Source organism: Lagenorhynchus albirostris, chromosome 16 (assembly GCF_949774975.1).
Source record: "Lagenorhynchus albirostris chromosome 16, mLagAlb1.1, whole genome shotgun sequence".
Lineage (NCBI taxonomy): Eukaryota > Metazoa > Chordata > Mammalia > Artiodactyla > Delphinidae > Lagenorhynchus > Lagenorhynchus albirostris.
The window spans coordinates 64,876,273-64,900,418 of record NC_083110.1 but is presented as its reverse complement, the minus strand read 5'-3'; the positions used below and the strand labels follow the sequence as shown (position 1 = coordinate 64,900,418).

At 49.4% G+C, this 24,146-nt stretch overlaps 1 protein-coding gene across 1 annotated transcript; it reads right to left on the bottom strand.

The window, feature by feature from the left end:
• Positions 1 to 234: 234 nt before the first annotated feature.
• On the bottom strand, positions 235 to 13,469 carry DUSP5 (dual specificity phosphatase 5). The gene is made up of 4 exons (XM_060125950.1): positions 12,961 to 13,469; positions 7,775 to 7,923; positions 4,519 to 4,738; positions 235 to 1,748 (listed from the first exon to the last, which is right to left on the bottom strand). Exons 1-4 carry the CDS (start codon positions 13,337 to 13,339, stop codon positions 1,342 to 1,344), a joined length of 1,155 nt encoding a protein of 384 aa, XP_059981933.1. The 5' UTR covers positions 13,340 to 13,469; the 3' UTR covers positions 235 to 1,341.
• Between the last annotated feature and the right edge of the window lie 10,677 nt (positions 13,470 to 24,146).

Genomic DNA, 24,146 nt, shown 5'->3' with positions numbered 1-24,146 from the left:
CCTGAGCCTAAGGAGTTCTCTTGCAAGTGAGCCAAGGGAAACCTCCCAACAGGAAAGCATTATTCTGTATTGCTAAGATCACCAGCTCGTGAGCAGACGCACAGCCTCATGCCTCCAACTGCACACCCACCACCATCACCTTAGCGTTCATTCGGAAATAAAACCCAGTGAGGCAGGCTGGGCCCCGCCTCAGTGTATCCCTGCCTTACCCCAACTCACCAACATGAAGAAGCGTTTTTGTTCTTCTCACTATTTTTATTTTGCACTATAAAAAGCAACAACATCAACAACCAGTAACATACTGCTTTTCTTCACATTCATATGGATTTTAGGAAATTATTGCCTTTTCCCCTGGAGAAATAACCTACAGACAAAAAAGAAGTAGTACCACATTGAGAAATCTGCAAATCCCAGAAGTCAACAGCTTGAAGACAATCCCAAGGGGCAGGGAAGAAAACAAGTGTCACCAGAGACCAGACAAGCACATGTAAGGACAGCAAGCTGGGGTGACAACCGTTTCAATGCCACTGACTCAGACAGTGGGTACCCTTTCTCTCCTGGCACCCAGTGCCACCACCTCAAAGGGGTGATTGTTGGTCTATGGTCTAAAGAACTCTTTTCAAATGACGCCAGAGTTGCTTTGAGGAGAGGTGCAACGAGAAAGGTTCAAGTATGAGTAAGAATCATGCCAAAGTCCAAAGTCAGGGTAAAACCCACAGTGAAGAGGAAACCAGAAGTGTTACTGTCTCACCACTTCACCCAAATGACTCCACCTGACCCAAGACAGAGTCTCAAAAACATCTGAGGGTTCAAACGAGCATATACATCATGTCCCTAAAACCCTGTAGGGTTACTTTCCTGACTAGGTGGTGATCAGCTTATGCCCTGAAGCAACACAGACAGATACGGAGACTGCCAAAGTTAAAAAAATAAGGTGGAAATTGTGCTTCCTTCAAAATGAATTGGCTTTGTTACTGCCTTTTCTCCTGGTCCAGCAACTGCTTTCTCTCATATTGCTGCAGGTATTTATTGCCTTATGCTTGAAATGAAAAGGCAAACTTTGAGGTGCAAAGACTGGGCAGTCCTGAGGGCAGGGGGTCTGGAAATACAGTAGTCAGCACGTGCTGTGCTCTCATAATGGCTTGGCCTTCCTTCAGTCCCAAGAACCTATCCCCGAGGTCAGTCTGAAGTTTGTTTGCAAACCTGGTGACCCTTCACTGGTCCCACCAGGACAGCGGGACAGAGTGAGGTCTTCAGTATTGCACACGTATGAAATGTCCACGAGTCAAAATACAAAATCACAGTTGTTCTTGGAGCTGGGCTGGTTCTCCCACTCTGGTCTTAGCAGGATGTGGCTGTGGCCATGGGGCTCTGGCTGAGCTCTGAGACCGTTGAGTGGGTGGGCAACGGTGCCAGCACCGAGGTAGGGAACGTGCAGTAGGAACCCTGCACGTCAGGGCTCAGTGTCTGTAAATGGGCTATGAACGAAGGGCCGGCTGCCTCCCCCTGGGAGGAGGGAGCCTGGGGGCTAGGCGCGCAAGGCAGGATCTCGGACTCATACTGTAGGAGCTGGCCCATGAAGCTGAAGTTGGGCGAGATCACACTCCTCCTCTGCTTGATGTAATCAAAGGCGTCCTTTAGGTGGAACTGCTTGGTCTTCATGAGGTAAGCCATGCAGATGGTGGGTGAGCGGGAGATCCCAGCCTCACAGTGAACCAGGACCTTGCCTCCCTTTTCCCTGACACAGTCTGGAAGAAAGAAAAGACAGTGGAAATGAGTTGGGATTGGAACTCAAAGGCAACTGGATTTAATTAAAGAATTAAAAAAAAAAGTGACCTAGTAATCAAATCATCCTCCCTGCTCAACGTCTGTGGTCCCACACCAGGCTTTTGCCAGTCTTTAACCTCCACTGCTGAGGATAGACTTTAGGGTCCCACCATGATGTCTATCTCTGTGTAGGACCTTCACAATCCTTAGTTCTCCAGGATGCTTTCACAGGTTCTGCCACTGGAGGTGCTGGACCTGGAGTAACTCCTTCCTGGGGATGCCATCTTAACTCGGGTTCCACGGATGCGTTTCAAGAAGACTTTGGAAAATCTTTGAAGCTGCATGCAAGTTTTCGTTGCACATTCACATTTCCCTGAGAGGGTCCCAGGCTCAAAGACTGACTTGGAGAAGCAATTCCTGCCTCTCGGGGTCTGATTCTAATGGTGATGACCTAGCCCTCATCCTGGTTGAGGCCTTCCATCCTCCCCGGGATCCCTGTTTGGCTGTGCCAGGGCGGGATGCTTGGCTCAGCACCGAGGGTTCCCAACCAAGCAAACATACAATAAATAGTGCACAGCCACTAATTATAGCCTTGGCTAAGTAACGCTTACTAGGCGGAGGATATAAATGGCTTTGGCAAACTCCATCTTGCACAACAATGGGAGTCACTGCTATAAAGCTACCACCTTCAGTTAGCATTCATTAGCTCAATATGACAAAAGCGGGGTGCCCTCCTTTTCTGTTCTACTCCTCCCCCCAAAAGAGCTCCAACTGTTAAAAATGAGCAGGGGCAAAAGGTTAAACACATATACACATCAAATAAAAACCACAAAAAAGAGTCTTTCCAATTCCCTCTCTTGCTAGTGAGGAAACAATTACATCACAGGAAGTTAGATGTCCATGGCACTATGTAAGGCCACAGTATGCAACAACATTTAAGATTTTGAAGGGCAAATAAAAAGTCAGCCCCCTTACCCACCTCCCTCCTCAAGTTCAAGAAATTTGCAAATGCATCTCTAAGATCTGAAAGATCCAGTTTCTGAGGAGTCAGGGAGGAACCTGGAGTCTCCCCAACAGAATGAAAATCCCAAAGGACACCCCAGGGTTCCTCATTAGAAGTGCCCCAGTCTCTGATTCAAAAGAAAAAAAAAAAAGTTCCTGTAAATTAGTTCAAAAGAGACTCCAAGTTCCTAGGATTATAGGGTCGTGACTCCAACCTTCTTTTGCTCCTCCACCAGCAAAAAGCTGGTAGTCTAGCTTTTAATTGGCCCAGAGCCAAATCCCAGAAAGCAAAGGGCCTACAGTGTGTTGCTTCTGGATCCCACTTCACCCCTGGGGGCTTGCCTTCTACGTGGCCCTCGGAAGGGGTCAATGCATGATTCGGCCTCAGTCGCTCCTTCCTTCAGGAGGGCAAGGAGTCTGGGGAAAGGCATCTCGTGTGCCTTCAGAATGCTGTGGGTTTGTGCAGTTGTGTACCCAGACACAATGCACACACAGGATGGGGAGGGAGGCTTCTGAGAAGTGATGGGGGCGGGTTTCATGACCTCACTGAGAAGCTATCTAGATAATTGAATAACAGGCTGACAAGGGCAAGGCATTCCCAGGGACAGGGAGAACAAGTCAAGGGTTTCCCACCCTGACCCCATCATCTTGACTGTCTCTCAGAGACTCCAAAGGAACCATCGCAGCCCAGAGGCTCAGGGAACAGGGAGGCAGGCTCAGCCTTTTGCCTCTGGTGAGTTTCTCTGCAGGCTTCTGTGGAGTAGAGATTGTGTGTGCTGAGCAGAGGGCTCACCACGTGGTGGAAGGGGGGCCTTTAACGGCTCCCTGCACTAAGTAATCATTGCTGCACCCAGCACCGGCCTTTCTCCCTCCAACATCCCTCAGAGCACGAGGCAGGAAGATCACTGCTCAGCTTCAACAGCTATGCATGTTAAAGGGAAAGAAGGACTCTGGAAAGGGAGGCAAGCCCACAAGGATGGGGAGTGGTGGGTGCTTGCAAATCTGAGACACAAAAAAGTCAGTCCAGCCCCCAGGGGAGATGGTTGAGGGAAACAGAGATGTCCAATGAAAGAACAATCCAGCCTGTTCGAGGAGTTGGAATCCCAAGGCCCAAAGCCCTTTCTAGGCAGAGGGACGAGAGGTTTCCAGGCCTACACGATGGAGTAAATGATAACTGCCTCACGGAACGTACAAAGGATGCAAAAAGATGCCAACTTCTCTGTGCATAAAGCACAGAGCTTGAGACGAGCGCTATCTTTAGTCCCAAATCAGCTGAAAATGCAAAACAATTGCCCCCAAAGCAGTTTGCCAAAAACCGTGGAAAGCTGCCAGGGCCCTGGGGGCTCAGTGCGTAAGGAGTGCTCTCTCAGTCCTTCTGTTTGTTTTCAAAAATATCCCAACCTACGCAGAAGCAGTTTGGGTGGTTCTTTCCCTCCCCTGCTTCCCCGGCATGGAGCCTCACACACGGATGCACCCTGCTTCCTGCCCAGCCAGAAACACTAACAAGAGCGACAGAGTATTGCTATAAAATTGTAGTAATTCATTTATCTTGCAAATTAAAGCTCCTATTAATAGCAACTCAAATCCTCCCCTCTGTCGTTTTGGTCGGTGCATCCAACGAGCCAAGTTGGCTCTACAACAAGATGCTTTTCTTCTCACTGACGGGAACCCCCATCAGTACATCAAAATCCAAGAACACGCTCCCCTAGGGGGCCCCCAAAACAACTGAGGGGGAATGGCTGCACCTACCAATGAAATCTATTGCTTCTTGAAAGTGGGAGCTGATGTTAGCCGCATGGCTGTCTTCCACGGGGATCCATTTGTAGTGTAGGTGGGTCGTGCAGGCCTCAGAGGTCCGTCGTGAGACATTCAGCAGAGCCGTGATGTGCAGGTTGGCGAGGAACTCACACTTGGACGCATGGTAGGCACTTCCAAGGTACAGGAACGGAAGGATTTCGACTGGGCCGCCCTGGAAGGAGGGGCAAAGGAGGACAACCAGGAAATGTTGGATTAGCTTGCTCTTTGGGGAGAAGAAACAAAACAACGCTGACCTATTTGTTTTCAGGTGGGAGGTTCCCTTTCTGGTTTCCAGGTAGAGAGCTCAGAGTCAGCGCAGTTCACCCAAGAGTGTGTGGGTGGAGCCTCTGTCCTGGTAAACTCTCTACCCTACATTACTGCCTTGTGACTCAGTGACAGCAAATCCCACACAGCTAAGATTTTCATTTTCTTATATATATTGAGGTGGTAGGAAATGCCGGCAGCCTTCCTATACTGACAAGGATGAGAAGAGGGTGGTGTGATGGAAGACTTGAGAGGCCCGTGCTATAGTTCTAGCTGCCCTGAGAGTGCCAAAGTGAGTCCTTTAACCTTGGGGGCAGCCTCGGTTTCCTTCTAGATAAAATGGAAAATGGTTCAACAAGGTGAGCCCCCTCCTTTACAATCCTGACGTTATATATATATATATAAAATGTGTTTCATCAAACCTAGGACACTGTTGATCCTAAGATGCATTTGGAGCTCAGAGATGTTAAAATATGCTTCCCCCGTCCCCCAAAAAAGTAAACTTCTCAGAAGTGAAAATGACCACTATCTATCCAAAATCCTCAGATAATGAAAAGCTGTTAGGCCATGAGCAGGGCCTGATCCTTTTTTTTTTTTGGCTGTGCTGCGCTGCGTGGCATGCAGGCTGCAGGATCTTAGTTCCCCAACCAGGGATCAAACCCGTGCCCCGTGCAATGGAAGCGTGGAGTCTTAACCACTGGACTGCCAGGGAAGTCCCAGGCCTGATCTTCTCGTGGGGTTGAGTTTTGGTGAGAGACGCGGACATCTTCACCCTTTTGGGAGACCACCTATACCTGAGGTTTCTAGTTAAGAAGGATCCCCAAAGAACCAGAGACCATCTACCCTGAGGAAAAGCTAAAAAGAACAGCTAGCTAGTCAGACTCTGGCAGTCTCAGCATTTCCAGGGTGGCAAGAAAAGCCATTGTTCCATACTTGGAACAATGGGAGCCCCTGGAGATTTAGAGGGAAAACACTGAGCTGGGGTGACAGTGGCTGTGTCTTTGGCAGCCTTTCCCATATCATCCATCCGCTTCCTGTGTTTCCATTTCCTGTCCTGGAATAAGAGTAGAATGGAAACTCTCTGCCAGACCCACAATAGGGAAAGGGGCACGGGACGAGGGCCAGGAGAAGGCAGTTCTCAAATTACCCCGCATGGGTGTTTGCTTTTTCTTTCCTGAGAAGTCAGGTGTTTAAGGCAAAGGCCAGTTTGGCCACTTGAAAGAAAGTTATAGAGATTTTACAAAAGGTAGTAATAGTAACCAGTATTTTTAATAGCTGGCCCCTGAGCTTAACACTTTAGGTGTACCTACATAGATCTCTCCCTCTCTTTAGAGCCTGGAAAATGCTGACACACCAGGCCTGGGAACCTACTCAATTTCTCCTGGAGCTTAGCCCAACACCCCTGAAACCATGTTTCTTTCCTTTTTTGAATCTTCTTTTTAGACTCAAGAGGAAGAAACCAAAGGCCTTCAGAAACCCCAAAGGTTAACACGACCTCACCCGGCTTCTCTCAAGGCAGAAGCGCTACTAAGAGTAGCACTAGGGGGTTCCCCAGATGAACCGTGGAAACACACCAGGGCCTCCCTGGTCCTTGCTTGGCCAAAGGTCTGCTGTGCTTTCACAACATCCTGCAAATTCTCGTTTCTCTTTCACTTTCTGAGAATGGAGGAGGAAAACACCACCCAAACAAACAAACAAAAATAGAAATTCAGCTAAGCCGGATGCCCATGGCTTGAAAGTCCAGGGTTCATCATACACTGTAATTTTAATAAAAGAAAACAAACAAAATAATAACCCTGGCACCTCGCCAAGCTAATAGGTTTCCATTCAAGGAAAAGCCACCTGGCTGTATTTGGAAGTTTATCCCCAGGGGCAGAGCTCTGCTCTTGGCAGGCAGCTGGCATCTTACACAGTATCTAGAAATCTTCCTTCTATGATTTGGGTATGTTCTTATTTTGTGCAAAGAGCTTTTTGTGCAAAAAGCTCCTCCTACCAAGTCAGATGCCTAGAATGGCCCTCTTCCAAAAGAAGGCATGTGGAAAGCAGAACAGGGTCCTGAAAAGAACCAGAACAAGGAGTTAAGAGAAGGGAGTTCTGGGCCTAGTGTGGCCATGAACCCAGCTGCAGGATTCTTGGCAAAATCAATCATCCCACCAGCTGTGACAGTTTTTCCCTCTGTAAAATGGGAAGGTAGGTTTTGATCTCTGTTTTCTGCAGATTTGGGTCCTTGCTGGCTTTTTCCACATCCTCCTGCATTGTATAGGTAACCCCTGCCTGAGCCGTCCACTTTTTCTTCCTCTAATGAGTTGCCAGAAGGTACAGTTCTTTGAAGGGAAGAAACCCACATGTTTGTAGACACATGAAATCCTCTAGTGTGTCTTGATCTCTGGTTTCAGAATTTATGGAATTATAAGCATCAGAAACCCCTAGGGGAGGCTGCTTAGCCATCCAAATAGTAATTTCTCTACAACCCTCCCCCAATCTTCCTCCTTCAGTTAAAAATACCTAGACACGCCTTTACAGGTACTGGGTTGGTTTGCAGAAACTGCAGAGCATGAACAGTTAGGAAGAAGATCAACACAGGAAGCCTGAAAGTCAGCTCTGAAACGTCTTCAGGGAAACCTAAACCGATATTTCAAAGCTTCTCTGCACCTCCCAGGCCAGCTAACAATAATGTATATTTCGCTTCCACTTTTTGCCAGAAGCCACCGAGCGCCCTGAAGCGCATTTGCTCTTGTCAGCTTATTTGCTGGAAGGAAGCCCATTTACTCTTAGATGGAAACTCAAGTTGGCAAGCAACAGAGGCTCTCTAAAGCTAGAGGCCTCTGCCAACTCCCTGATCCGCAAACGAACCAACCAAGGTTGCTGAGCAGGGAGTGGAAGAGCCAGGGTGCTGTGCAAGGAACAGAGCCAGGAGCCGGGACGGTACTTCCACACCGTGTACCTGGTCATAAGCCGGCCTGTAGCTGATGTTGAGCACTGACTTCCCACACTGACTGATGAGGGCTGTCTCGGTTTCAACCTTCTCTGGTGAAATGGGTTTTACGTCCACGCAACACTCAGGATATTCCGAGTGGAAAGTCTCATATCCCCCTAAAAGACAAAAAAAAGGCAAGAGAGATATAAGCATCGATTTTTCTCAGGCTGTCAGAAAATGCCCAGAATTGATCCATACCCTGAGTGTGGAATAGTAAAAAAATATTCAGCTACTATACATTTTGGTCATATTAAAAAATTGAGCCAAAACAAGTAATAGTTTTAGAATAGAAACGGGCTCCACAGACACACACACACATACACACACATACACACACTCTCTCTCCTAAAAAGCTATAATTCAGAAAGGCAGTGATGAAAGTTTTCTATGCCTATCAGAAGATAGGCATAGAAGAAATGAAAGTTTTCTATGCCTATCAGAAGAAGCTTAAACTGTGAAAGGAAATATATCTGACATGTGGCAAATATTAACCAAATCCCTCCAGAAAACAAAAGCTGTTTTCTCTCATTTACCTAAAATGCAGGTGTGATTATGCAGAATTTCAGTAATTTGTGAATGAGACTCTAAACTGGTCTGGTTCATCCCTAGTCCCTTAGCTCTAAACTGGATTATAGACGAAACATCCTCTATTCATAAGGGAATGGGGGCTAACACGAGGTTTAAACTCAGGGCAATAAAACAGCTCTGCCCTTTCTCTTTGCCAAGGTGCTAAGAACACTGCTGACAATCCTCTCCATAGGTCCAATGTAATCAATCTAGTTAATTACCTTCCAAACCAGAGCAATGAGGCCTTCTGAACTTAATTCTTAACTCCTTAAGTAAAAACTCCTTCTTTCTCCTTGATGACCACCTACTCTCCCTTTATCTTATGACCCTCCCCTCCTGAACTTTCTCCCCAGCTACACACACACACACACCCTCATACCTGGCAGGTATGATTCTATAAAAATCCTAACTATATTTAAACTTCTCCAAATGGATCAGATCACTTAAGGTAAAAACTACTCTCTGACCGAGTCATAGAAACTTGAGTAGGTAAGTTCTCAGGCCCACACACGAGGTAGGGAAGAACCAAACGAAACACTGGCCTCGAAGCCTCAGAATGCCAAATGCTGCTGGGTGCATAGGCCAGACTTGTGTGGGGAAACACTTTGCTTCCAATCCAAAGGGACCTAAGACACTTCCAAGAGCCTCCAGAAAACCTGCTTCTGTTTCTGGCCCAGAGAATTCACTTGGGGTCAAATCATCAATTTTTTTTTTTTGTTTTTTTTGGTCCATCCTGCACAGCTTGTGAGATCCTAGTTCCCAGCTTATGGGATCTTAGTTCCCTGACCAGGGATTGAACCTGGGCCCTGGCAGTGAAAGTGCTGCCAGGAATTAGGAATTCCCTAAATCATCAATTAAATAAGCATTCTGAGACCATGTATTTTTCCAAAAAGGCCCCCTTTTTTTCTTCTGTCTTTTGGTGTTGTAATAGCCCCACAGTGGAGCACATGGTGGTTTTTTAAACCCCTGCAGTAGGCAAATGGTTAATGGATTACACGGCAGTCTCCAGCTCTCTCCCAGAAGCTACAGCCAATTCCTAGAATGAGTCATCTAGCTATTACTGCTTCCTCTCAGCTTGCTGGAACTGCCCCCAACCCCATTTAGCACACCCAAATCTCCCCTGTGGTCACTTCAACAAATAGCCAATTGGGCCTTCCCAAATGAGCTTCTGGACCTCCACAATGACCACGTTCCCGGTCATGATGACAGGCCAGGCCGGAGGGAGGCGGAGGTGGAAAGTTTGAAGGTGTCTGTGGCTTAGTTTTCCCTCCCTCCCCACCATTGCCCCCACCCCCTTCCCTCCCAGAAGGCAGAAAGAAACCACACTTACACTGACCCTCAGCTTCCTCCGAAGAGGTGTCCCTAGTTAGCAAATCACTTCCTGTGCCTGGGCCTCAACATTTTGAGTCCCAGGAGACAAACTGAGTGATAGGGGATGGGAATCTGAAGTAAGAGTGGCCCAGGCCCTCTCAAACTTCAGAATGAAGCTTGGGAAAGAGAAGCCTTCAGGCCACCCCATCTCTTGGCTTTAAACAGAGCACTTAAGAGTTGGCTGTTGGGCTTCCCTGGTGGCACAGTGGTTAAGAATCCGCCTGCCAATGCAGGGGACACGGGTTCGAGCCCTGGTCTGGGAAGATCCCACATGCCCTGGAGCAACTAAGCCCGTGTGCCACAATGACTGAGCCTGCACTCTAGAGTTCATTGAGCCACAACTACTGAGCCTGCGTGCCACAACTACTGAAGCCCGTGTGCCTAGAGCCCGTGCTCTGCAACGAGAAGCCACCACAATGAGAAGCCCGTGCACCGCAACGAAGAGTAGCCCTCGCTCGCTGCAACTAGAAAGCCCGCGGGCAGCCATGAAGACCCAACGCAGCCAAAAATAAAATAAATTAAAATAATAATAATAATAAAAAGAGTTGGCTGTTAGGAGGACAGACAGGAGGTGCGGGTGTGGGCTGGGTCCTGCCTGCCTGTTGACAAAATAAGGCAGGCAGACAAAGTCTCAGTGTAGTTGAGGGACAGATAAACAGGGTCCTGCCTCTTCTAGCTGGGGTCAGGAGTCCTATAGATTAGATGGTCTGTCTTTCACCCACTCCCATCAGAGGCGTGGAGAGACAGAACATTCCTCTCTGGTGCCTCACTTGAACTCCAAGAGCCGTGGCAATTCTTTTGGCAGCTTCAATCCTCTTCAGAGTGATTCTGTTTTTGATCACCACCGCATTACCAGGGGAACTGAGCAGAGAAAGCACACGGACACTATATATAAATACGCACTGACAATGCCGTTCGGTCATCTCATTTTAGTGGGTTTTTTTGGGACTGGAGGGCATTGAGGGAAGTGTAAAAGGCATTGCAGGACTTCCCTGGCAGTCCTGTGGTTAACACTCCGTGCTTCCAGTGCAGGGGGCGTGGGTTTGATCCCTGGTTGAGGAAATTAGATTCCACATGCTGCGTGGCCAAAAAAAATGGTTTGCCCCACGATCTGGGATGCCACTAGATTAAAAACCTGAACTCTTATCTGGATGTGAGTCAGGTAAAGAAAAAATTTTCTTTGGCAACAACTTAAAGTTTAGTACTGTTATAAGGGTAAGTATTAAGCAATTTCTACTGAAATTTAAAACGGACATAACTTTCGACGTGGCAATTCTCATAATTTTACTGAAAGATAGTGCACATGCAAAAGCATTTGGACAAAGGTATACTCTCCCACACTGCTTCAAATACTAAGGTTGGAAGCAACCTACTTACTGGCTATCACCAGGGGATGGGTTTAAAAAGTGAATAGGACACGTATGCTCTGATATGGACAAATCTCTCAAGATCTAGTTAGATGAAAGAGGCAGGAACAGGAAATATACAAAATCATTTTATTTTTACTCATGGAAAATTAATTTATCTAAAGATGAACAAGAAATAGTTGACTGTTGTCTCTGGGGAGTAGAACTGAGTTCTAGGGTGTGCAGAAGATCCACTTTTCATTGTACAGCCTTTGTGCTGTATGTTACTTACATTAAAAAAATTTTTTTTAAACATTAATTTTTCTGAGATGTGAGTCTACAGAGCTGCCTACTTCCTGTGGCAATAACTTCCAAACTGCTAGCATGGCCCCCTGCAGAGGGGTGGGGAGCAGAGGTAGGACCCGGAAGGGTTTCCTGGAATGTATCTTTCGTGCTACTGGAGAGGCAGAAGCTTTTTCTGTACTCACTGCTAAGAAGCGGAGACAAAAAGCATATCAAAAAGAAATCAGGGACTATGTGTGAAAAACCTCTGCAGAGCTTGGAGGGCACTCTCCATCTCCTGGGGGCTGAGGCTGGGTAAAAGAGGAATATCATTATCTTCTGCCTCTGTTGTTTCCCTAACAGGAATCAACAGGGGACCGTCTGTAAGAGGTGCTAACAGAGGTGGGAGCTGCCCGTGTGCCTCTGGAATCTCCTGGCCTGGAATGTGTAAAACTCCACAAGTCGCACGGTTTTAAAACAGCGCTCTCACTCTCTCAGCTCACTGCACCTGAGCTCTGAACCACATCAGCGTTACATCTCCAGGTGTCCCCGTCAGAGTCGGCCGGCGCAGCCTAGGCTGAGTCCTCATGTCTGCCCTACAGGCTATGTCTTCAATACGTTTGAGGTTACAAAGGACTCAAATACAAGGCGGCAGCAGTTATAGGAAGTGACACAGAAATCAATATTCTGGAGTCTGAGAGTAAATCACCCACCCACCACCAACGTCATCTCCCCCAGCAGGTGGAATGGGCAGACTGGTGAAGCAGCTTCTGGGGATCTCAAACCAAATGCGACGCAATCCCCTTCACAGCCACCCTGTGGCACCTCTCACGTGTCCTGGCTCGCTGGCCAGCCTGCCTACCACCCCTGGCAGACAGCGTTAGGCCCGCCGGGTTTGGCCCACGACCAGTACAGATGATCCTGGGGTGGGGGAGAGGAGGTGAAAAGGGTGTCAGCTCCAAACGGAGCGAGAGAAAGGCCTGGGAGGGGAGAAGGGGAAGCCAAAGAACAATAAAAAGCAATAAAATGAAATGGAAAGGAAGGGGAGGGGAGGAGAGGGACTCGCCAGGGTCAAAAAGGTAAGAGGGTCGAAGACGACACAGCCTAACATACGTTAATCGTGCAGGAGGGAGAAAAGGGGACACCGCGGCGCCACACTTCGGGGGTGAGGGTGTTACGACCTGCTGATCCCTCCAGATCTGTCCATCAGGACGGCTCCAGAGCGCAGGCCCCAGCGAGAGCGGTGAAGCCGGCGCCAGGAAAGCCGGCCCGCGCCCAGCACTAGGCGACCGACCCCCAGCTGAGAAGCAGCGCCCCCGGCTGCGTAAGCAACCCCACCCCACCCACCCGGGCCGAAAGGCCGATCGTCAAGCGCTTTCGAGGAACTCGAGTGGGGAAGCTGTGAGCGCTGACACTAGCAGTGCCCTCCCTAGAGCACGTCAAGCCCCAAGGTGCAGACTCCCGCCAGCGGAGAACCGCTCGGGTTCTAGCGTCAAGGAAGGCGCCCGGCGCCAGCAGGGGACCCCAGAGCCCGGGGCCGTCCCGGCGCGGACGGCGACAGGGGACCGGCGTCCCCGACGCGCTCACCTTTGAGGAAGTAGACCCGCGGGCCGGCGGGCAGACAGGCGAGAAGCGAGGTGAGCACAACGCGCGCGGCGCTCTCCTCGCGCAGCTTCTGCCAGTGGCGGCTGCCCTGGTCCAGCACGACCACGGCCGCCACGCCGCCGCCGCCCTCCTGCAGCAGCCGCGCGCGCGCCGCCTCGTCCGGCAGCACGTAGCGCGCCGACACCGCGCCTCCGCGGGCCCGCCGCAACACCACCGAGTTGAGGTTGACGTTGAGCGAGCCGCGCACGCTCGAGGCGGCGAAGGCCAGGTAGGGCCGGCAGTCGAGCACCACACAGCGCGCCGCAGCCTCCTTGCGGAGCATCTTGCGCAGCTGGCGCCCGTCGAGCGACGTGACCTTCATGCCGCCGCCGCCCAGCGGCCCCGCGCAGTGCGCCCCGCAGGTGCCCACAGCCAGGGTGCCCGCCGGCGAGGCCCGGGAGGGCGACCCGCGGGCCTGCGGCCGGCCGACCGAGCCCGGCGCCGGAGCGACCGCTCAACTCTTCTTTCCCGCCCTTCACGCTCGGCACCCGGCCCGGCCACTCGCCGCCCCAGAAGCCGGGGATTCCGCCGGCAGCTCAGCGTTTTATGTGAATGGGTGTACAGCCTGTGACGTGGCTGCCCATATAAGGCCGAATAAGAGTATTTCCCCGCCCCTTCGGGCTGTGGCCACGCCCCCCGGGAGCCGGACGTGCTGGGCGGGCGCCGAGCGTTAGTCAGCCTGAGAAAGAGGAAGTGGCAGGCAACTTGCCGTGCTCTCTGTGGCGCTGCGCGGAGACACTCACTTGCGCATCACCGGGGACTGCTGGTGGGGTGTCAGGAACGCCACGAGGCCGAGGTGACCCACGCTGTGCGGGAAGAGGAGGAAGCGGGGGAGGCGGAGCTGGCGTCGTGACATGGGTTTAGAGTTTCATAGACGTAGGTTCAGAACCCGCTGGGGGCCGGGCCAGGTACCGTGGTAGGCAGAGCTAGGGGCGGCCTCGGCCAGTGCCCCCAGATGGATCTGACGTAGATTTCGATCCTTACGCGTCTTTACGCGGGGAATGAGATGATAGCTGGAATTTGCTTCGAAGGCTGGGTTATCGACTCAAGATTGGGCTTGTGTTGGTATCGTTGAAACTTGGTGACGGGTACCTGGAGGTTCATTATACTGTTTTCTCTACTTTTCTTTATATTTTGAAATTTTCCATGATAAAAGCACCTCAAAGTAAAAGTGGAGAGAGAAGAGCCAGCAACTAATCTCCCCAAATGGGTTCTGCCCTCAAAGGGTTGATGGTCCTTTTCTTTGTCACACTCCCAGTAAAAATTAGAATAATTGTTTTTTGAGGAACCGTTTTCTGAGCCCCAGAAAAATCTGTCCTGAAATCAGCTGCAGCATCAACACGCACCGTTGATGGAGCTCAGCCCAGCCAACTGTACAGGTGGCTTCTGGATTTGGGGGATTATCTGTGGCTCAAGTATAATCCCAGGCTGTCTGCACCCGCCAGTCCCCAGCAGCTTCAGGCTTCCCATCCCCAATCTTGGGGAACTGGACACGATTCACCCATTCAGCAAGTATTTACTGAAGGTCAGCTTTGTGCCCTGGTAGCTGCAGGGACATGCTTCTACCCCCAAACTCAGGACGAACCATTTTATTGTGAGCCTGAGGCAGGAGGGGACTGCCTGATGGAAAACAGCCTGCCTCCACTAGGGTGGGGCTTGTTTACTACCGACAGAGGGGAGTGAGGTTTTTAGAAGGAAGCAGAAGTCCAATTCTGAAATCAAATGCAGTCAAACCGGACAACAGCCAGCTGGCCGTTGTCTCTGGGTCTCAGATGCCTTCAGTCAGAGGCGCTGTCCTCACCCTGCCACTGGAATCCCAACGAAGATGTGATGCCGGGGGGTTTTCTTTCTCTTTGGGATTATACGTGCCAGCCTTCCCTGCAATCTGCTCCTCCTCTAGTGTCACCGGAACCACCCAGCCTCAGACGTTTCAACCTACAACCACATGGCCCGGCTCTGTATTGGTTGCTGGACACCAAAGTGAGCAGTCCTCACTCTGCTCCAGCTGCCCCCAGCTAGGAGACGAGGCTTGGTCCAGCCCAGAGGCCTCTTTTTTTTTTTTTTAAATTAATTAATTAATTTGCTGCACTGTGGCGTGTGGGATCTTAGTTCCCTGACCAGGGGACCAGGGATCGAACCCCTGCAGTGGAAGCGTGGAGTCTTAACCACTTGACCACCAGGGAAGTCGCCACAGGCCTAAGGTCCTGTAGTCAGTGTGGAAGAGCATCCACGGTGTGCGAGGTGGGGTAGGGATGTGGCCCTGGAGAAGGCCACTCAGCGCAGAGGAGAGCTGAGGTGAGCTTAACGAGAGTGAATCCAGGTGAGCCAGGCCATGGAGTGGGAGAGTGGAGGACATTCCAGGCAGAGAAAACTGCTTGCGGTAAAGGGAAGAAAACCAAGAACCCAGCGAAGTATGTGCTGGAGGTATGTGGGAGACTAAGGCATTTCTGGCATTTATTAGAAAGTTAAGCAGGCTCAGGTGACGGAGGGACTTGTGTGCCATTTAAGGCATTTGGATCTTATCGTTTGGCTGGAGCAGCCACGGATGAGGCTGTTACTCAGTGACTTGGTCAGGTGAGCATTTGGGGACCTCACTGAGGTGGCACTGTGGAGGATGGATGTTTTATTTGCAAGTGGAGATGGGGTCCAGACTGGCGTCAGGGAGACAGATAGGCGGCTTTTGTGGGTAATCCAGGCCTGAGCTGATAAGGGCCTGCCGGAACTTGGCAGTGATAGCAGCAATTGAAGAGGCCACACAGATGGGAGAGACATTTAGGAAGTAAATTGCCGGAAGGGATGGGATGGCGGAGAGAGGAGTAGAGGGTGACTGAGTAAATGGTGACACCTTTAGATAGGGACCCTACAGGAACAGGTCCGGGTGTGTAGCAGGAGAGGGGTCGGGGGTGAAGTTTAGACTTATTAATAAGTAGGAGTTGATCCTGGGCCACCCAAGGGGGTGGTGGAAAGGTGCCCTGGCAAACAGTGCAGGAAGGTCATCCATCAGTGGATTGCTCTGTCACTTCCCACCCCAACAGATCACCAAGTCCCTGGCTTCCAAAGACTCTGCCTTCCAGATCTCATTCCTAACCTGCCCTTTCTAGTCCCATGGCCAGGGCCAGCTTCCTGGGTGTGTGACCTGTGTGACCACAAGGCCATCCTTAGAAGGGCATGATGCTTGGTTTGATGCTCTGCTGTCGCTCTCTTGAAATTCTTGATAATTTTTGGACAAGGGACCCTGAATTTTCCTGTTGCACTGGGCCCCGCAAATTATGTATCCCGTGCTAGCCATAGCTGTAGTTAAAGGGCCCCATTATCCCCTGCACTGGACCCTACAGTAGCATCCTGCCTCCCAATCCCCAAGCCCTCTCCTTTCTCTCTTGTCTTCTGCAATATGATCTTTTTAAGCTTAGATCGGAGCACAGAGCCCACCTGCTCTGCTCGAAAACCCTCAGTGGCACCTATGCACTGTCTGATAAAATCCAAATTCATTAGTGGAACATCAAGGTCCTTGTTCTAGCCAGTTGGCTGTAACCCACCTCCAGCCTCGTTTGTCTCCTTCCTTCCCCCTTCCCCCTTCCCCCAGCCCCAGGCTCCAGTCACACAAAACTACCTATTTTCCTAAACTTGCCCAGTATTTTGCTGCCTCCACACTTTTCTACAGGACTTGAGCGCCTCCCCCATTCCTTTGTTAGGAATCCTTCCCTGCCTTCACACACCAGCTCCAGAGCTACCGTTGCACCTCCAAGAAGGCCCCCCTTAATCCCACAGCCTGTTAATCAGTCACCCTCCTGGGTGTTCTCACATTGTGCAGTTTCCCCCTCCCCCAACAGAGTGTTATCTGTCCTGCCATTAGTTTGAAGGCTCCCAGGCCATACTCAGGACTTATCCCACCATCTGTGACCCAGTCATAACACCCAGCACATGGTAGGAGCTCAGGCAATGTTGGTGGAATGGAATCCAGTGCTTGCTGAGGCTTGAAAGCAGCAGGCTTTTTAGGAGGCACCCAGGGGAAGAGTTGGCCACAGCATAAATCAGGGCCTTAGACCCTGGGTCAGGAGGCAAGATAGGAAGCTGTGGATGCACAGACCCTAGGATCAGGAAGTAGAATTCATAGGCCACAGGCCTAGGAGGAGAAGGAGTGTGTCTGAGACTGGAACTGTTTAAATAATCATGCCTTTCTCCACCCCCCCCACCCCCTGCCCACTGCTTTGGAATGGGAGTGAGGGGGGTTCAGGGAAGAAAGCAGAATTTAAATTAACATGAGCGTATGAGGCAAGACCTTGTTCTATTTGTCATTCGCTCTCCCCTGCCAGTTCTACTCAGTCGGGCAAGGAGATTTTTATGTTTCTTGACCCTCCTTGACCGGTCATCTTAGTCCTCAGGTCCCGGTTCATCGCTGCGATCTGGTGTTCTTACCCTTTGAAGGGTCATAGTGCCCCTTTTTAAAAAGTGTGGGCCCGTTCCTTGGAAAAGTGCACACACAGCTTTCAGCTTCCAATGTCAGGGAGTTTCATGGACCTGGGAACTCCTGTGATGGTCCCTGCTTCCTTCCTCTGCCCAAAAAGTGGGGCCAGGTGGCCTGTGGGGGTGGATCAGAGGGTGCCCCAGAGTGCCACCCCGAAGCCAACCCAAGGGTCCTCTAGCAGCTCCAGCCCTCAGACGATGCATTTTGCCAGCTCTCTTCATTTGCTTGTTTCTCATCATGAAAGTAGCGCGCATGCTCGTTGTTTTTTTTAAGAGCACTACTTTCTTTGGTGTTAACATCCCCAGTCAAGACAGCTGTTGGGTCTGGACCCAAGACTTGCTTTCCACCATCTTGGTCAAAGGAAAGAGCACTGGACTAGGAGTCAAAGATCTGGATTCCTGTCTAGCCTCTGCTATGACTGGCTTCTGTTGTTTCCCTAATATTTGTAGAATGCTTTTTGTGTGTGTAGGTGTTTTTCTCCCCATGGCCCTCCCATCTCCCTTGCCCCCAGGATCTTAGAGTGGAGTGAATACAATGTTCACTCAAGGGTACAGGCAGCACTTGCTGTGTGACTTGAGAATCACTCACCCTTTTGTTTTCCTGTCATGGTTTCCTCTTCTATAAAATAGGGACATTAGCGCCTATCTGCTAATGGTGAGTGACAATGACATAACATTCATAAAGCTATAGCCTGACGCAGCATAAGGTATTTGTGTGGTTGTTGCTGCTATTGATAATATCCATCAGCAAAGCATTTACTCATTTACTCAGTCAAATCCTGATGCACTGGTACATTCAGTTTCCTCTTCTGTAAAATGGGAGTGAAAATAGGACTTAGCTCATAGGTTACTATCAGGATTCAGTGGGTTAATCCACGAAAGGTACTTAGAACAGTGCCTGGTGCATATTAAGAACTCAATGAACGTTAACTAGTTGAACAGACTGTAGTATTTTTTCCAGCCAAGAAAAGACTTTTCTAATGGCACAGGAAAAAAAAAGACGGGGGTAGGCATGACAGGAAAGAAGGAGTTATTTGCTGTCTAATTCAGCTGTCAGTGAAAGAAAGAATTACTAGAAGCCTGTGAACTTGTTCTGAAGGCTTACTGAGTACAAAAGGATATTTAAAGAGTAAAAATCCCCGGACCCACTTACAGTAAACTAGGAAGGACAAGAAGCCATTCACACAATAATAAGTGCTAAGTTAGGTGGTTTTGATATTGAGACCTGAAGAAACTTTACAGAAGACAGATCAATAAAGCCTGGAGCATTAGAGCAGGTGAGTCTGGGAGAGGGGTTTAGCTTTGATAAATAACCCCTCCAATTGTAAGAGCAAGGACTTTGGAGCGTGACGTTTAAGTCCCTCGTTTGCCGCTTACTACTGATTGTGTGACCTTGGACAAGTTACTTCACCTCTCGAAGCCACAGTTGTCTCATCTGTGAAAAAAACGGGGCAGGGGCAGGGAGAGATAATAATAGTACCTACCTCATAGGGCTGATGAGAAGATTAAATGAAGTACCTACAAAAAGCCCTTCTCTGCCTGCCTGGAGCATGGTGAGGGCTCCGTGTGAGCCAGTATTTTTCTTTATGAAAAGTCACAGGCAGCACGGAAGCACAGAATCTTGGCAGTAAGGAATTGTAATTCTATTTTGAAATTTTCCAGGGAGGGAGCTTACTGCCTCATGAAGCATTTTTGAATGAGGCCAAAAAAGGAAACAAGCATATTCTGGGATTTTTATGAGATGGCAGGTATGTCCTGAGCCCTTCACTTAATCCTCACAACCTCCCTGTGATGTAAGCACTATTGCCCCCATCTTACAGTTGACCAAGGACAAAGAGCTGTATTATCCACTCTTTGCTTCCAGCTCTGGAGAAATACTGTCTAAACCTAGACCTTCTTTGAAATATTTGAAGATGGTCATCTTGTCCCTTTCCCACCTTATCTTTTCTAAGATAACAGTCCTTGTTCCTTAGTATAACTGTTTTCTGAATTCCTAGAAGATTTTTGTTTATTTGCCAGAACTCTTTACTTGTGATCCCTGAATGAAACGGAGGTGCAGCAGAGAATGTCCATTTACTCAAAGTTCAAAGGTCTGACCAAAAAAGAGTGGCTGTTAAGGGCCCTGGACATGGTTAGAGTAAGGAAGATATGGAAGAGAGCAAACACTTGAAAGCAAAGATGCAGTTCTTCCCCTCCACTGGGGAGCCACAGACTATTTCTGAAGGATGCGAGGGGGATTTTTACCCCCCACTCCTAGCCTACCCCCTGCAGCATTTCAAGTCTGGCCTGGATGGGCATGGGGCATCCTTGAAAGCTACAGGAAGTGGGCTGGATGTGGGAGGATGTTAGAAGGAGCAAGTTTGTGGTCCCTCCAGCTTCACCATAGAGATTCTGGCTAGAAAGATAAATGGCTGGTAAAACATGGTCTTTTTTTAAAAATAGGGAGTGTGTGCCCTTAAGTGAGCATCGTATTTGCTCCATACTAAGACTCTGGGGGCAATGAGGATGGGAAGGCCATGGGGAGAAAACCACCTATATGTGAAAAATCTACAGCCTCTGAGTAGAGATCTCTCTGGCTGCTGGTTTTCTCTCCCCACTTCCCCCCACCCCCGCTGTGTGGTGCCTGGAGCTGTTTCCCACACTCCAGTCTTTTACCACCTTCATGGACTTTGCAATATCTGAGTACCACCTCCTCTATCATTCCTGAAATTGATTTTTCAGAGACTCATTAAACAAACAAAAAAAAAAAAACAAAAAACCAACCCATATTTTGTCTTAAACAGTAGTCTCTGAGGTTTAATAATCTAATTGTGTTTTTTTGCAGTAGAAATTAAAATATATGGCAATTCAAATAGGAGACTTTCGTCTGTACTCCACCTACAGTCACTTCTCCTGCCACTGGGATGCCACTCTGTGCTTGGAGAAACAGCGATTGAGTTCTGGAGTAAAGGAGACAAGCGTCAGGCCCAGACTCTGGAAGTGGCCAGCAGTGCAGTCTTGTACAAATGGCTTAGACTCTACCAAGGGACAGTTTCTTCTTAGTAAAGTTGGGATAATTAACAAGTTGTAAAGTAAAAAAATAATATACTTGAACGTACCTTGTAAAATGCTTGGGATATTCCTTTTATCAGTAACTTCCTTGCTCCTGGGGAAGGTGGGGTCTGGAATCCTACCTCCTCTGGCCTAGAACTAGTGGGAAAACATTCCTAAACCTCAAGACTTCAGAGCCAGGGCACTGCCCAAGGTTCCACCAGCCAGGGCTCCGCCCCTGACCTGCTGTGGGACACTGTGGGAGTCACTCCCCTGCTCCATGCTTCGTTTCCTGTCTTTAAAGTGGGAAGAGTTTTGGCGGTGCTTCTCAAACTTGATTGTGCCTAAGATCACCTGGAAGCCTGCTGAAATGCAGATTTTCCTCCTGGGGCTGGAGAGTCTGCATTTCCAACCAACTTCCAGGTGATACTGTTGCTGCTGGCCACAGACCACACTTGGACTAGCAAGGAGTTATTTTACTTAACTCCTAGAGGTGTTGAAAGGCTTAAATTAGACAATACATCCTAAACATTTAGCCCTGTGTTTCCTTCAGGAGCTTATCCAATAGATGGTACCACTATTATCAGTATTATAGTGATTGGTGTATATGGGGGTAAGGGTGGGTTGAGAGGTAACCCCAGACAGAGCAGAGGTTGATGAGAATTCTTGTAACTGTGGGGTTTGGAAAGAGCAAGTCCTAGCTTTATAACCCATGCCATAGCTGTGTGAGTTTGGCCAGATCTCTGACCTTTCTGAGCCTCAGTTTCCCCCTCTACAAAGGGGAGGGTGGTTGAATTAGATGGTGTCTAAGGATTCTCTCAGCTTTAAATCCAAACTTGAGGCCAGTGATCTCTGCACCACCCCCACCACTAAAGGACACATAACAGGCCTGACCTTGGCCATAACCTTGAGCCACATCTGTTGCAGGGATGGGCCTGCTTAGAGCCCGCCTTGACTGCAGGGAGGATGAATAACTGGAGAGCCCAGTTTGGTGCCCTTGGTGTTCCTTGAGCTCTGAGTGACATCACTCCCGGAAGCCTCTGTTCCTTGGGCCTCATGCAAGGTTCTGCCTGCTAGAGGGGAGCATTTGCTGCCGGGATGGGAGCAGGCTTGCCACGAGTTCAGAAAATGGATGTAAAAGGAGGCATTTCAAAATTCCATCCCACTGCTGTACTGCACCGGAGGCAAAGGTGATTCACGAGTAAACTCTTTGTAAGCATGATTCCAGCCTTTCCACATACCCCTCCAGACTCTGGTGTGGAGACCCAGGTGGCCAGAACCTGCAAGAAACTCGCCGGTCAGTGGAAGAAATAGGCATCCAGCAACCTAGTCCCCAAGCGAGAAGAACAGGCCTGCTGAGATGCTTGAGTCCCATGGCTGCAGGCACCCTGCCAGTGCAGCCCCTTTGTTAATCCACAAGTCTGTATTGAGCCCTCACCAGGAGCAAACATTTATTGAGCACCTGCTGCATACCTCTGCCTAAGCAAGTTCACCTGAATAACTGATTTAACCTCACTACATCCCAGTGAAGAGAGCCTGGTACAGAAGGGGGCATCCAGGTTCAGAGAGGTTAAATGACTTGTTCAGGGTCACACGGCAAGACATCCAACAAGGTTCACAGCCTGAGCAGAGCCCACCAGGTTGAGCTGACACCCTCCCTTCTCTCGCCTCTGTTATGAACTTGTATCAAAACCCCTGTCCTTCATGGTTACACTCGATTATTTATGTTTCCCTCTCCCCGCCCCGAGCGAGGAGCCAGCACCTAAGGTCCCTGCAGCCATAGTGCCTAGCCTGGACCACAGCTGACCCTAGGAAGACATCTTGCCCAATGGGAACTCAGATCCTAGCACTGTACTGCTCACTCCAGGGCTGAGAGGGGAAGGAAGAAGAGCCCAGGGCTTCGTTCCTGACCTCAGGAGCTTACTGTCTGGGTGTTATGGACCCAGATCTGAATCTTGAAAGGGAAAGAGTGTCCATGAGTCAGGTTGGACTTGGTTATAGATTCAAGGGGCTGGGAAACCCAGAGGAAGGGGAGATGGTCAAGGGCCCAGCAGTCAGGGTGGGCCAGGGAGAGGTATAAGAACTGAAAGCAGGGAGGATTTACATGGGCAGAGAGGAGAAGCTCAGCCACTGAAGGAGGCAAGGGAGGTGGCGGCAGCCAGGCGTCCTCTCCGGGGAGCAGAAGGCCATCCTGGTGGGGGGCAGGGAGGCTCTGGGGATGGTAAGGAGGCGGGGGAGGTTAGGTCTAGGAAATAAGGCCCGCTTTGTGCAATCAGGCCTTGTGCGGATGAAGCCTGAAAATGGTGATTACCCTTTGGCCTAGTAATTCCACTTCTGGGAAATGATCTTAAGGAAAGTCTTCAAAACATGGGGGACGTAAAGCTCTACTCACAATAGTGTTCATCACAGAGCTATTTATACGAAGGTAAAAATGGAAGCAGCCAAAACATTTCTCATAAGAGAATGGTGAAGAAATCGGTACATTCAGCAGCCACCACGTGTGACGTTTTCAAAGATTCTGAATAATGTTCAAAATCAATTATGTTAAAATATTGAGGGAAATGGCAGGTTACAAATAACAATGACAGCTGCATTTATCGAGTGCTGTTTGCTAGGCAGTCAGTGCTTTACATATTTGGCCTCATTTAATCAATACAACCATCCCAAGAAGGTGGAATGACTTCCACAGAACAGATTTGCACGCAGAGTGAGGCTCTCCCAGGTAGAGGTGGAAGAGCTGGGATTTGAGCTCTGGTCACACTCCAGTGTGTGCTGACCACCACCTGATGTAACGCGACCACTTCTAGCCAGGAGACCTGAGAGAAATGTATCAAATATTAACAAGGGTTCTTTTTTTCAGGGTGGGAGGTCTGTGCGGGGGGTGTGATTCCCCCCTACTTTTCTGTATTTTCCAAATTTTTCCTTATGAAGTTGTGATACTCTTTTTGTATATTTTCCATATTTTCAGTTATGTATTCTGCTTACCATTCTGCAACTTCGTTTTTTCCATTTACTAGTAAGTCTCAGTGCTCTTATCTTCCAGATGCCCTTTATTCTTTTGGGGGGGGCCTCAGAACATTCCATGGTACGGATTTGGCATAATTTATTTGTCTGATCTCCTATTGAAGGACATCCTAGTCTACACCTCTTTGGGCAGAGGGTTTTGTTTGCTTTTAACAGAAAAGGATAAACTGGGGGGAGAGGTCCTTCTAGGTGGCTATACGTGTGGCTTTGGCAGATTGGGGTGGAGGGATTTAATTAGGGGCTCCAGATTCAAGGATGGTCCCTGTTGGTAAAAATGGCCAGCTGGAGTGAGTGGGTCTATTTGAAGGATGAGTTTCTGGTGTCTTAGGTTTCCAGTAATAATATCCCCACACCCCATACTCCCCCTCGGGGCAGCTCTATCAGCTGACCCCCCCCCCTTGGCAGGTGTAGGACTTTTCTCTTTGGAGGAAGTTATAGATTAGGATCCCTCCTGCCCTGGCTTCATATTGACACAGGGCTTAATTTTGTTTTGCTGTGGGCAAATCCTCTTCAGAAAGTCAGTTATTCCAATGCCTCTGGGCTACCAGGATGCAGAACTGACTCTACTCCATTCAGTTCTACGAACTTCCCTGGAGGTCTTTTATAACAAA

What these genes read in the sequence shown, in the direction of transcription:
- DUSP5 (XM_060125950.1), bottom strand. Translation starts at nt 13,339, where the DNA reads ATGAAGGTCACGTCGCTCGACGGGCGCCAGCTGCGCAAGATGCTCCGC. An exon ending in GCGGGTCTACTTCCTCAAAG is followed by an intron (nt 7,924 to 12,960) that starts GTGAGCGCGTCG and finishes TTTGTCTTTTAG; the next exon opens with GGGGATATGAGACTTTCCAC. An exon ending in ACAGGCCGGCTTATGACCAG is followed by an intron (nt 4,739 to 7,774) that starts GTACACGGTGTG and finishes CCCTCCTTCCAG; the next exon opens with GGCGGCCCAGTCGAAATCCT.